The sequence below is a fragment of the Neurospora tetrasperma genome, assembly GCF_000213175.1.
Source record: "Neurospora tetrasperma FGSC 2508 unplaced genomic scaffold NEUTE1scaffold_2, whole genome shotgun sequence".
Taxonomy (NCBI): Eukaryota; Fungi; Ascomycota; class Sordariomycetes; order Sordariales; family Sordariaceae; genus Neurospora; species Neurospora tetrasperma.
The window spans coordinates 830,470-844,738 of NW_009799100.1; the positions used below are offsets into that span (position 1 = coordinate 830,470).

A 14,269-nucleotide genomic window follows, 5' to 3' on the forward strand; every position below is an offset into this window, starting at 1 on the left:
GGAAGTACGTATTAATATTATAAAAATAATTTTAAAATTAAAAGAAACTTTTGCCTATAAATTTAATAATATTATACTTAGGGTAATATTCGGTACGGGCGGGTAAAGTTACGAACGATAAAAGAATAGTTATAGTAATAATTATAGGAGAGGGGGCGATAGGGGAAAGTATAATAAAAATATAAATTTATTTATAAAAAAGGTAATTTTAATAATAGAAATTAATAGGGATAGGAGGGTAATTACTAATAGTATTTTACTTAGAGAGGCCTACGAAGGCGAATTAATTTTATTAAAATATTTATAATAGGGGGTAATTTGAATCGAATTTAATAACGGCAAACCGAAATTTAAATAATTATTATTTACGTACAAACTTATTAATTTCGGTAGGTTAGGGGTACTAATAGAAAGCCTAGGGTAGTATAGGGGGGTAATTTTTATTATTATTTTCTTTAATAAACTTTATAGTAAATTAGTACTATTATAATGAGAGCGGAGGAAGTTGCGCAATTTTAATAGTAATAATTAAAGGGGTAATAGTATAAGAGGGGCGAAGGGTTGCTTCAATAGTTTAGGAAATAGATTAACTGCTATAGGTATATATTTTAATAATATTAATTCAATTCCTAGAGGAAGAACTATTAATTTATTAGAACGTAAGGGAAAAGTAGGTTGAGGTAATTACAGTCGCGGTTATATATAGAGGATATTAAATTAAAAATTAATTTAAAAATATATTAATAATTATTATTTATAATAAAGGACGCCTATTCGGACTACTTTTACCTTCGTACAAACTCTACTCCAATATAGTTAGTAGTTATAAAGCTCCCGATTAGCATACTACTACAATACGGCGCTAGAGTATCCCCCTTATAACCCTATCTTATTGAATATTTTAATACTCCTAAATTCGAAGTTAGTAAGGCGAAAGGAAGTATCGGTCGTCCTAATACTCCTAAACAAAAATTTAGTAAGACGATAGAGAGCGTTAATATTATAATATTATAGTATTCTATCCCCGGTAGTCCCGAATCTTCTTCCGTGCCTATACCGGCCGGTTCCCGGTGCCCGAGGCGGTAGTCCTTTAGCATCCTAATATATAACCTTAGCGTTAAAGATATTAGTAAGTAGGTATACGCGATTTTATTAAGGAAGGTTATAGTAGTTAACCCGCCCGGTAATTTAGTACGAAAAATCTTAGAGAATAAAGTAATAGCCGCCTTTATTAGTATTATTAATAGTAGTAAATATAAGGGAGGAGGCGATAGTCTACTGGTTAATATTACTATTATTAATAATATTAATAATAGTAATAGTAGTATTAATATAGAAATTATAAATAGTCTACTATAAGCTACGCTAAAGAGGGATAATTTTAAAGGTCTATACTAGCTATACCCTTATCTTCTATACTTACTATACCCGCTACCCTACTAGTACTTCCCTCCCTACTTTTAATTTCCTTAAATTTAGTTACCTCCTCCTTATACCGCCGGCGGCTCTATAGTTAATTCGGCAATTACGGGCGGTTCTAATTATAATAATATAGCGGGCACTCTCCCCCTATTAGGTAAAGTAATAACTATCGATTTATATATACCCTTAAAGTCTTTTACTACTACATTCTATAAATACCCAACCGACTACGAAATTTTTACTACTAGGCGTATTAACCCTTTTCCTATTTCTATAGCGATTATAATTTTTATTTAACTACCGGTACTACTATTAATTGTACTACCGTCGGTAGTAGGCAAAAGGGACGAGGGTAAAGAGATTAGAAAATCCTTAATAGAAGTTAGAGAGTTATTTATATTATATTTATTTATACTTTCGATTTTTAGTCTCTGTTCGTTATTGCTACCCCCCGCCCCGCTTAATTAACTAGCTAAAGAGTTTATTACCGAATTCTTTAAATCCTTCTATTGATATTATTATATTAGGAAGTCGATTAAAGCGGAGTTAGTATATAGAATTCTAATTGCTTTGAAGAATAAGCTCTAGAATAAAGAGGCGCCTCCTAATATATTTGCGCTTAGAAAATAACTAGTAGAGTAGTTTACGAAGTTAGAATTTACCTATAACTTCTATATAGCGTTTAGGGATAGTATTAAAGACTTCTTTAAAATTAAATATATAGTACTAGTAATATAGTTAAGCTATAGTACGTATACCCTCTAACCCCTATTACTATAATTTAATTAATTAATATATATTTTAAACCCTTAATTTAATATTATAATCAAATATAGCGTTACTAGAATTCTCGTTTCTATAGCGGGTAGTACTATTATTAGCGGTCTTAGCGAGTAATAACGATAATACGAGTCGGTTTATAGCGAAAGAGGGGGGTTTCTAGTATTTTGGTATTATTATATAAATAAATACGATTTTTGGCACTTTTAGCACTTCTGGCACTTCTGGTATCTCTGATATTTCTGGTATATAATTCAATTTAATACATATAAATCCATCTCTCCCTTCTATACTTTCTACCGCCGCCCCGATATAGTACTTGTCTTTCTATATTCGATTAGTTCGTTAGTATATAGCTCCCTATAATCTTTATTTATATTATTAATTCGATTTATTATTAGCTTTGTATTTTCAAAATAGTTATAGATTTGTTATACTTTGTGCCCTACGTCCTACGCTAGTCGCTTAAGAAACGTAATAAAATTGTTATTTAATATTTTATTACTGCTTTTGTTATAGTATATCTTTTTAAATTATTGTTTAAAGTTACTAAAGTATGCTTCGATAGGATTAAATTCGGAAGAGTATAGCGGTAAATACTATAATAGAACCCCCTTTTAATTGTACGCGTATTGGAGTTTGGTATAGGGGTATTAATTAGTATTATTTATTATCAAAATACTATTGCGGCCGGGAAATAGATTTATTTTAAGGAGTAAGTATTTTACTATTTAGTTCTAGACCCTGGCTAAATCCGTTACGCCTCTAAATACTAGTATATCGAGTAGTCTATCTACTATAATAGCCGGAAGGAGGTAATACTATATACTATAAATAAATTTACTTAATATTATTATAATAGTACTACGGAGTACTTAGTTAGTACGACGAGTACTATCCCTTTAATTTATACTAAATTTATTATAGAATACGAATATCTTTATAGTAAATAAAGAGATTTTTAATATCTATTCGGCTATTAGTATAGGGGATTATTGTAATGCTTTTATATAAAATCGCTTCTTTTTCTACTTCTCCTATCGAAGGTGCTACTGTATAGTTTCGGTCGAAATATATACGTTATATTCGTCGGTTAGAAAGGTATAGATTTTATTGAGGTATAAATTGGGTTTTAATACAAGGAGGTTTATAATTTCCTTTATAATATTAATTATAGTTAATAAAGTATAGGAAGTAATATAGTATATATTGTACTTTAAGTGCCTATATCGGAAGCTTTCTAATATTTTAGAGGGTTTGTAATAGTATAAATACTTTACTAGTATCTGTTAGAATATATTTATATTTCTACGTACTCTATATATTTATACTAATAATCTTAACGATATTGTTGGGATATTTATTATTTATTAGTATTATTATTATTAATACCTTCTAACGGGTATTAGGGTAATATACTATATCAATAATAATTTAAAAGATAGCGTAAATATTAAAATAAATAACTATATAATCTAGAGTATTAAAATATCGACTTTTTACGCCAATTTTGGGTAGATTTCAATATTAAATGATTAAGTTAAGTTGTGTAAAGTGATATTAAATGACCAGATTTGTCAAATGCGGTATGTGTGTGTGTGCACGCACGCACCGCTTGCCAAGACTGCACAGGTGTTTGAGTGTGGGAATGAACTAAACTAGCAATCTTCCTTTGCATATTCTAGCCTCTTTCTAGCACCTTTCTACCGCCAAAACTAACGCAACTTTAGGTACTTACCCTACTCATTCCGCAACAACCTCAAAAAGTCCGCGCCTCTCTGCCTGCGCCCTGCACTGATTGACTGCCACGCACCGATTGATCACCCACCCGAACGGACCGGTCCTGACCTTGACCCGATCAACAACAACATCAGATGAGATCAAGATCTCTTGGCATCCATCATCCATCATCCATCCCATCCATCCCATTCATCTCATCCCATCCCAAACCACCAAATGGGGTCCTTCCTTGCTCAGTGCTTGGTCTGTTTACACTTCTCAGGGGGTAAGCGTTGGACCCTGGCGCTAGACTGTGCCTGGAGACAAGGTGGACGCACGCTACTTTGGGTACCCGTTCGCCGAGCAGTTAGTTCGCTTGCTAGTGTCGGGCAGTTTCCCGGGTCGATCAACGTTCCAGGCGGTGAGACGTAAGGGACAAGGTGCGCACTAACAAAAAAGAAAAAATTTTGAGCAATTGCGTGCTTGGGCCTTGAATTGGAAAACTGGAAGTAGCCAGGAGATGACAATTCCCGGATCATAGCATGGATGTTGTTTAATATATTGGAAAGGTTTAGGTAAACGTGAGCAAAAAAGAAAAACCATTGTTCAGCATCAATTTCCCATGCAGACAGAGGACGCCAAGAATGTTTCCAGGAAAGCACTCAATATCACTGCATTTTTGTCATTTGCAACACGATCGAAATGGAACAAAAGTTATAATGGCAAATAAATCGCCAGACCCTCTGTTGAATAGGGGTATTAGATACTATAAAGATAGTCATGTGATAAACAAGGGTATCTTAAACAAAACTGCCCGCCCAAAATCAAGTGTATCTTCCAACCAGAAAGAAACCGTTAACTCCCAAAAGAAAAAGCGTCATTAGATCCGTAGTAGTGTGTGTAGTAGTGTGTCCCTGTAAGAAAGAATTTATGCCTTCTTAATCTTCTTGTACCTGATGACCTCATTGCCATCCTCGTCGATGAATCTCTCCGCCACGATCTTGTGTCCGCGAACCCAGGGCCAGAACTTGGTCCACATAAACCAGTAGGTGGCACCAAGGAGCAGAACGGCAACACCGACGATGGGGAAGACGTAGTAAGGGTAGCCCTCGGCGTTCCAGTCTCCAACAGGGGGGATGAAGGGAACGACAGCCAAGAAGACGTTGAGAAGGAAGAAGATGAGGAGGATAGGCTCCCAGCAGCGCCACGTGGGCTTCCAGGTGTCTCTCCGGAAGAAGTGGAGGTAGAGGAGACCGCCTGAAACGAAACCGTTGATCCAAACACCGGGGTACGTGTAGAGGTTGACCAGGAAGTTGTAGGCAGGTCCAGGAGGAGGAGCAAGCAAGATAATAATAGTGACCAGCCAGTGCAGGAAAAGCGAAGCTGCAGGAGCATTGCAAGGCTTGTTCGAGCCCCAGAATTTGCTAAGAGGAAGCAAACCCTCCTTGCCCAACTCCTGGTTGAGACGAGCGTGCGCGAAAGAGACAGCCAAGACGTTGCCCAAGTTGCTGAGGGCGACGAAAACGGGAAGGGCCTTGACACCAGCGCTGTCACCGAAAACGTTTCTGAAGAAAATACCGGCGACAAGAACCTCAGAGGTAGCGATTTCGTATTTGGAGACAGCAGCGAAGTAGGCAACGTTGGCCAAGACGTAGAGAACAGTGACGCCGGCAACGGCGATGGGAGCGGCGACGGTCAAGGTACGGCGAGGATCCTTGAGTTCGCTCATAAAATAGTTGGCGTTTTCCCAACCCTTGTAGCTGTAGACAATGTTGAGCAGGGCGTTGGAGTAAGCATAAGCACCGCCACCACCGTAGGACTCGGTCGTTTCAATGCGGAAGGCGTGCTTGAAGTTCTCGGGATCGGGGACGTGGCGATGGCCAGCTAGGGCGGCAAAACCAGCGAAGACGATGAAAAGTACGATGACGACCTTGAAGATGCCAAGGACATTGACCAAGCGGACACCCCACTTAGGAAGGAAGGCGTGCAGGGCGCAGGCAAAGGTAGCGCAGGCAACACCAATACCGCGAGCTGCGTAGCTGTCTTTTGAATCTCCGCTGTTGGCGTAAAGGATGTAGCGACCGAAGGCGAGCGAGTTTCCGGAAGAGAAACCGAGGAAAATCATCTGCGCGGCGAGGACGCAGGAGGCGAGGTACTTGGGGTGCTTGTAGATGTACTCGAGGTAGTTCTTCTCACCACCGGAGCGAGGAATAGCAAGACCAAATTCGAGCCAGACGCTGAGACCGCAGCAGGTCAAGAAGCCACCTATGTAGGCATATGGTTAGAACGGAGTAACCCCCAAGGTGAGAGATGACATGTCTCAGCAGATGGGAATTTCCCAACTGTATGGCTGAAGCAAGATTGGTGAGAACTTTCAACTTACCAATAATCCAAAGGAACAGACTGACACCGACGGAGCCCGTAGCTGCGAAAATGGCGGAAGGTGTCGAAAAGATACCGGTACCAATCATCTTGTTGAGAATCAAGAAGACGGCGCCGGTGATACCAATCTTTCGGTCTTCGCCAAAGGCGAACTTCTCAGCTGCTTGGACCTCACCGACGGAGCCATCATTGTCGCTAACCGCCACAGGGGCGGTCTTGACAGCCTCCGGGTCGGAGGATTTGTCAAAAGAACCCATAATGTGTGTTGTTGCCCTTCGGCCCTGGTAGGGTTGTTGACGATTTGGTTGATGTAGATGACTATGAAGAGAAGAGGCTGATCAAAGGGCGAACGCCTGTTTATAAGTTGCGAGCTTTTGATATAAAGCTCTGGGTAGCGTTGTGGTATGCTAGGGGTGTGCGCGGCTCGCAGGGATCGGCCCTGGTGTCATCTCATGGGGACATTGTGGTAAAATCCCAAGGCACCCTGGACCTCCGAGAAGCTTTCGGAGGTGGACACAAAACCGCTGTGGTTCTCGGTGTGGGCAACCTGCTAAAGTTGCCTTCGGTGGATGCAACATGCAACAACGAGCCGCACGCCATCGGACACCTTTCCAACCTCATCGGTCTAACCTGGCCCTAGTGCGTAGCGTGCAACAACCCCTATGCATTCGATGCCCAGAGAGACGCAAGGCTGACGGCTTTTACGCAATGAGAACCTCGATCAGGAAGGCAGGTTTCTCGAGATTCGTTGTTTTGGGAGTCCTGTCTTGGTCCCGTATTCCGTACGGCATCCAAGAAGCTTCGCCGGCGTCGCCAAGACAGTGTTGGCGTGGGATTCGAAAAGGGATCCTGATGAGTTGCGGGATGTGATGCAGTCGAAGGCAACAAAGGCCGAGACAAGGGTGGATTCTGGGTCCTGTGGGGCTTCCCAATCGCCGCATGCAACAGGCAATGGATGGGCATGGCCCACAAAATGGAAAAATGTGTCGATGTCGTGCTCGGGGCCAAGAATTGCGGCAACAGCCATAGGAGCCAATGCAATGCAACCAGCTGGATCTTTTTCTGGAATCCCGGGGCTGGTACCTGATACTGGAATTCAGGGCCATCGCCACACATCGGACATGCCACCCTCTTGTGAGTCGACGACAACGTGGCCGTTTTCTTTTTTTCCTTGTATCAGGGTATCCCGATGTCCAGTCGACCCATCAGAAGACATGCGACAATTGAGAAGAGCGAAAGGGGTGGTGCCTCCCCGTGTCCATCCCCTGTCCATGGATCCCAATCTCATCCCCCAAGGCGTGGTCATTGACCCAGCAAAACATGAAGATGAGAGCCCCAAGGTTGAATTGAAGATCTGGGGGAGGTGACCTCATATGTGTCGTGAAAGCGTCATAAAGAAATCCCCATGATGTCGCATCTGAAGTTCTCGACGACGAGGTCCACCATGGGGAAAAGCATGCCGCGTGGCCCGTGCGACGCAGATACCCCAACCCACCCCCCTAGTTCCTGAAAACAGCCTGACGATATGGCCAAGATATCGCCATCACATCCTTTGATGAATTGTCGTCATGGACGAAGTCTTGGCTCTTTTGACGAATTTCTCTTATTTGTGCCGCAGCCCCCTAGCTAGGAAGGAGGTTTGGGAACCCCCAAACTTGGCGATCACGATGACTGCCAGCAACCACAGCGCAGCAATTCGTCCGTTGGCAATGTCGGCTTGTCCATGTTTTCTGATTTATCACTCCACCGCTGGTTTCGTTGATGGTCGTCGGTATTTTGGGGTAATGGCGTGACGGTTCGTATTGACATAGGGCTGAAGCTGAGATGTTCCGATGTGCTGATTGTCGTTTCAAAGCGTAGCTGAGCTAATCACGGAATGCTAAAGGGGATGGGTCAATCGACGCTAGCCGAGGCGGACTGTCGTGAACGAGCAAATAGAACATTCGTCGAATTCCCATATTCCAACAACAGAGACCATTCTTCATCCTAACCTTACGATCGACAATGCTCACGATCTGGGAAAGGGTTGAGTGCATTCGCAAAATGTGTTGATGCAGTCATAAGCTGTCCTCGACGTCCAGCCGCCCTGGTAGCTGCTAGTCACTGGACAAGCTCTTCGTGATCATCACACCTCAATTATGCCCCCAAGATATGTTGACACAAGAAGTAAACTTGACGAGTTGTAACTCCCTCTGTCTTCAAGGGACTTGGCAACGTTGACGCATATTTTGCGCTTCGCTTCAAAAGCTTCTGCGCCGCAATCTCGCAGCGATTGGCACTTGGAAATCGCATCTCTCGACGGCAGTTATGGCAGGGAGGAAGAAATACTTTGAAGAGAGCCCAACTGTGTATCATTGTCAGCATCTGCTGAAGGGTTTGACACACCATTCACTGACCTGGACGGGAGTAACAGGATTCCCAGTATCCGGTCACTTGACCAAAGAACACTGATAGCCGAGGCTATAGGGACTCGAGAGCAACGATTGAGAGCCGTCATGCCCTGGGCGGGAGCCATGGGAGGCAGTTGTCAACAAGATATGGACATTGGTTATTCCCGGTGCCTCTGGTACGAACTATCGGCAGAGACAAGCAACTTGATCGTAATGTTGAGCGAGGACGCTCATCAGGATAAAAGGAAAGCTGGCATGAAGGATATTTCTTGCTGTCGGTGCTTTGAGGAGGAGGGCGGCTCTCTCACTGCAGTAGGTCTGGGAAATGCCGCATAATGAGATGCTTGTTCGTGAACTGAAAGGGAAAGGGAGTAGCTTCATCTGATGGACTTCGGCTCGGATCCCTGATGGGCAGAAAGGCGCCCGAATGCGAGTGAAAGGGTGTAAAAGGAGGAAAAGTACGCGGCAGGATGGAAATGGCCGAGGAAGGAGGATTATTGAATGCAGTTGCGGCTGATGGGGGCATGCTATCCAGAAATTGCGGTTCTTGTCCGAGATCTGGCCGTGCTTGCCGGAACAGAGATAATCTTCCTCGCGATTAATGAATGACTGACTGTGTCAAGAACGTAATCGCGGAAGGAGCGTATCTATCAACTGCAACGGTTACTGCTAGGGCCCGAAATCGGAGGCTAGTGGTTGTGTTGTGACTGGTTGTTGTCGATCGACTCCTTCCGAATTGGGCATGAGTCGTGATCGGAGTCTATCGGAGACTATCACGTGCTTAGTGAGTAGTCAGCGGTACGTCATCCTTCTTAAGAGTAGGTAGGTACAGCAATGTACCACTCCCGCTTATCTCTTTATGACTCTTAATGTCAAAGTACCTGTGCCTTTTTCAGTCTGAAGATGCCTTGGTTCCTCTGTCGCAAAGATACTTATGCCATAGAAGAGTGGATGTGGATACAATCGGGGTGACAATGCTCCCTCTTTTCTCTTATCCACAGCTTCCCGTCTGCCTTTAACGAGGAGAGTGTCCGTGGGGCTTTGATGTTGCTTTCGGTAGCATGCATGTGGTGACTGGGTATATATCAAAAGTTGTCATCGCTGGTCATTCTGTGAGATGACACCGAGTGAAGCAGCCCAGCTGGTTCAACATAAGGCTCAATTGGCGCAGATAATGGCACGTTCCGCGAGGTCCAATATCGGTAATAGCCCCTCATAAAAGCCAAAGTCCCCGGTATTGCTTGATGATACCTGCAGAGGGTAGGATGGTGAGGGGAAGCGGCCTGGACAGAACACACGGCATGCATGTCTGGGAGAACATTGAGATGGAAAGCGGCATCTGGAAATATGAGACGACACGAGACGTGAAGCTTTGCTCTTCAGTGCCTGCTCACGTTGGTTGCTTCGCCCATCAAGCCACTGTCATCGCCAACCGCCTTGCCCAGTAAGCGCGGCTGATCAAGGTGTTTCGAGACAAAGCTCATCATCGTGGCCATACTCAAGTCGATATCCCTCCTCACTTTCGCAGCCGCGAGTGTACTGATACAAAGTCAGCCCGCCCCCGGAGGCTGTACCGCCAGTCCCTTCACCGTCTCAAGTTGGTTCTTCCAAGATTTCACCGCCAATCGTGCCGAACATGAGCCTTACAACCGCGTAAACAGAGCAACCAACTATACTCTGGACATAGGACGTCAAGCAAACAATGGCACTTGCATTGCCTCCGGCCCGGGACATTAACTGACAGTTGCTGGAGCAGTCGAGCTCAAAGCAACTACCGCTATCGTCCACGGAGATGCATCGTGGTACTGCAATGACAGAACGACTACGAAAGCGTATGCCGTCCATCAGTCCGTATGTCAAGCAGATAACGGGTTGCACACAGGGCCTCTGGCAACTCATCTATTTCTCAGATTTGTGGCGGCGATGCGTGCAAATCGTCCAACCCAGTGGACTTGGCGAAGAGCTCGCTTTCAAGACCTGATGCGATCACGCCTGCATACGCCGAGGGACCGCCGGGGCACAAAATTCCAGGCTGTGGTGCCCTTTCCAAAACGCCAAAGTGGACACTAGGAACCATCATCTTCATCAACGAGACTGGAGACGGATCTTCTGCCATTCAGACTCAGTCAATCCAGTTCCAAGTCACCAATGAAGCCACGGTGCATGTAGTCGGTTGCCTGAACTACTTTCTGACTGACGCGGGAGAAAATCCACGTCTTCGGATTAACTGCAGCGGGCGTACAGATCGTAAGAGTCGGTATAACACCTAGATAACAGATGCCGTATTTTTCCCGAGAAGCTAGAGGTTTGAGAGCAATGAAACGTGGTAATGTGACAATGTGGATTCTGCAAAGCCGTAGGTTTATCGGCTGTCTTTTTCGGTCGGAAAAGGCTGCTAACCCCGAGGACTCCATAGAGCAAGCATCGCAGGCACAGGAAGCACCGCTCTCCCTCTGACGTGCAGTATGAGTCGAAAGCCACGTACTGTCAAGCCGAAAGTGTCCCCATTCAAGGCCAAGCCCTCTCAAATACAGCACTCGTCCCCTACTTTGTCGAAGATCCCATCCCGACCGTAGACAAATGCACCATCTCTTCCGTCGTCTCTCCCTCATGGGTCTTTAAAAACTTTGAGCTCAACAAAAGCACGGGTGACGACGTGAGCTTGGCAGCCATCAGCTTCAACCTCCGGCTCAACACTCAGAATAGCCTCTTCGACTTCCCAGGGTTCGTCTACCATGACGGCCTCAAACTGAGTGATGCCGAAACCTGGTATACCGGTTCATTTGGCGCTGGTCAACAGTCTCGTGCGCCGAAGACTTGCTCGTTCCGGTAGGATAACGAGACTCGGAAAAATGCGGCCAAGGCGGATTGGTTTTGTGTTGACACTCATCCAGAGAATCCGTATGTTGACTCCAATACCGTAAGTCATGGGGTGCCGGTGGATCGAAGAGAGTATGTCAATTTCCTTTGGGCAGCTTCGTGGACTGCTAGAGTGGAGTCCAGAGAACCATGTCAAGCTCAAAGGAGGTTCATCAAGAGTCCCTCCTCCGTATATCGCTGGATCTGGCTAGTGATTGGCCAATTCCTGGTCCTCGAAGTGGTGCCAACATAGGATGATGCGCATGACATGTCATACGGGCAGCTGTAAGGAGGTTTGACGCGGTCCTGCAGGCTCATGCTTGAGTTTCTGAGCGTCTTTGCATAGTATATGGACGCGCTCTTGATTCGGTGTCTTCTGGTGTGGTTGGCACTTGTTGAAGAAGGATGGTGAGGTCGGGGTTGACGTGGAAGAGCAGAAAAAGGAAACCCTCTTCGATTCCTTTCCTCCACTGTGGACAGTTCTCCACAAAACCCACTTGCGCCCAGACCCGGCGGGAGCTAGCCGTTAGATACACCCTACCCGCGGCGCTAAGCTGCAGCCGCCAAGACAGCCTCGAGCAAGCATCCCAGACTCCCGTCCAAATCGCAACTCTTAACGATTGCAGATGCCACCTTGCAAAGCTTCCAGAAGCATTTGACAATAGCTTGAAGCTACCTTTCTACTTTGGGTGTCCATCGTTTTGTGACCCATCTACTATAGCTTCTAATACACAATATTCTCTTCAATTCATCTCTCATCAACGAGAAGTATTGCTGCTTGCTTGTCTTGCTTCGAAGCCCAGCAACTGTCGCATGAACCCCTGAAAGTCAGCCCAACATGGTCAGTCAACCAGCACGGCACTCCAGCAACAGACACCATCACCGTTCCCTTTTCGTGGACCTTACAATACCATTCTAAACTGACACTCTTTCTTCTTCCTCCCCTTTTAGAACACAACCTTCAACTCGGCTCTCAAGCAGAGCACCTCCATCCGCAAGGACCTCGCCGCCCTCTCCTCGCACGAGCTCGACCCGACCTCTCTCACGCCCGCCGCTTTGGGTTCCCTCTCGGCCTCCTTGACCGCCTTCAACCGGACCATTGACGAATACAACCACCTCGCCAAGCAGGAGCTCAACGCCGCCAAGCAAGAAAAGGCCTATGAGAGGATACGCAACTTCCGGTCCGAGCTGCACGACTTCCGCACGCAGCTGGACTCTCTGAAATCCAAGCGCGAGGAACACATGCACGCGCAGAACCGCGCTGAGCTGTTGGGACGCAGGCCGTTTGTGGCCAGTACGCCTGAGAATCCGTATGCGGGTGCTAGTGCGACGGCGACAAGCAGCGCTACGGGTGGTGGAGGGTATGGAATATCGCATGCCAGGACGAATAGCTTGGCGGAGTCGGGGAGAATGCAGAGCAGCAGCGGCATACTGGGCTCCGGGGACGCGAGTCGCGAGCAGCATGCGCTGAGAGAGCAGGATTTCTTTAGGAGCACGCACTCGGCGCTCGACGATTACATTGCGCGGGGCCAGGCGGTGCTGGGGGATCTGAATCAGCAGAGGGAAATCATGAAGAACACGCAGCGGAAGCTGTACTCGGTTGGCAACACGCTGGGCATCAGTGGCGATACCATCAGGATGATTGAGCGGAGGGCGAAGCAGGATAAGTGGATCTTTTGGGGAGGCGTGGTGGTTTTCTTCTTGTTCTGTTGGTTGGTGTTGCATTATTTGAGGTGAGCTTTGCTTGTTGCTGCGTTGGTGGTCGAAACATGGGTCTTTTGGGAAAGGAAAAAAGAAAAGAGACAGACGGGACTAATTGTTGATGGGTTATCTTATTAGCGGTGGAGGACTCTTAGCGAAGGTCCGTTCAGATTGCGGCATGGGGCCCGGCGACGGCGGCATCTGTCTCACAGTCATCAAGCGCGGAGTTTTGGGTGTTGGGCTTGGTCTGGTTTACTTTTTAACTAAACAAACATGGTCTAATATCATGGGCAGCAATGCGTGAACAATTCAAACAGAGGTACCATATGCCCTTTCCCTTCATCCACCATGTGCGGGACGCAGAAAAAATGACCGGAACGTAGTTGTTTGACAGCCAGAATACCTCCTATTCCCACCTCTGATCTTTTATCGCGGGTGGTCGAGTCGGGCCTCTCCTCTCTTTGAGGTTATAACTTATACCCAATTACCCAACCAATCCCCCGTCATGCGTCTCCTCCCCACCACACCAAAGGACACCCCCTAAAGGTCCCTCAGCGCAATAGTAAACAAGACATCCTTCGTCGCCCTAACCTCCACCACCTCCGTCTCCGGCAAGACATGATTGCTCGTGCTAACCTGCCCGCCAAACTCAGTCGGCCAATCCTCCACATCCCACTCCAATCCTTTGGTCCAGATCCTGCTCGGCTCTTTGACCGGTAGGATCCCCACCCACTTGGCGAACACGTCTTTCTCCGGTTGATTCGCCTGGCCTGGCTCACGCACCCGGATGCGATGGGTTCCCGATTTGAGCAGGAAAGTGAGCGATTCCCCGCTGAAAAGGTACATCCTCCCGTCGGCATAGGTGGGCGAGGACTGGAAGAGGTAGAGGTGGTGAAGCTGGGAGAGGCCCTGGTCGACGCGGCCGCCGAGACCGCCGATGGCGACGATGTCCGGGGGTGGAGCGTCGGGTTTGGAGCAAGAGGGGCCGCGGAGGTAGTCAACGGACTTGGCAAAGT

General features: G+C 46.2%; 3 protein-coding genes across 3 annotated transcripts; 2 read left to right on the top strand and 1 right to left on the bottom strand.

Annotated features, from left to right (window-relative positions):
- Positions 1 to 4,629: 4,629 nt before the first annotated feature.
- On the bottom strand, positions 4,630 to 6,693 carry NEUTE1DRAFT_78126 (uncharacterized protein; the record flags this gene model as incomplete). Its single annotated transcript, XM_009850761.1, has 2 exons — positions 4,630 to 6,186; positions 6,332 to 6,693. 2 exons carry the CDS (start codon positions 6,558 to 6,560, stop codon positions 4,850 to 4,852), a joined length of 1,566 nt encoding a protein of 521 aa, XP_009849063.1.
- A 3,301-nt stretch (positions 6,694 to 9,994) lies between these two features.
- Positions 9,995 to 10,963, top strand: NEUTE1DRAFT_120694 (uncharacterized protein; the record flags this gene model as incomplete). Its single annotated transcript, XM_009850762.1, has 4 exons — positions 9,995 to 10,087; positions 10,173 to 10,290; positions 10,438 to 10,525; positions 10,576 to 10,963. 4 exons carry the CDS (start codon positions 9,995 to 9,997, stop codon positions 10,961 to 10,963), a joined length of 687 nt encoding a protein of 228 aa, XP_009849064.1.
- A 1,355-nt stretch (positions 10,964 to 12,318) lies between these two features.
- On the top strand, positions 12,319 to 14,020 carry NEUTE1DRAFT_59447 (uncharacterized protein; the record flags this gene model as incomplete). The annotated part of the gene is made up of 2 exons (XM_009850763.1): positions 12,319 to 12,393; positions 12,504 to 14,020. The coding sequence occupies 2 exons, from the start codon at positions 12,391 to 12,393 to the stop codon at positions 13,287 to 13,289; spliced, it is 789 nt and encodes a 262-aa protein (XP_009849065.1).
- Positions 14,021 to 14,269: the final 249 nt, after the last annotated feature.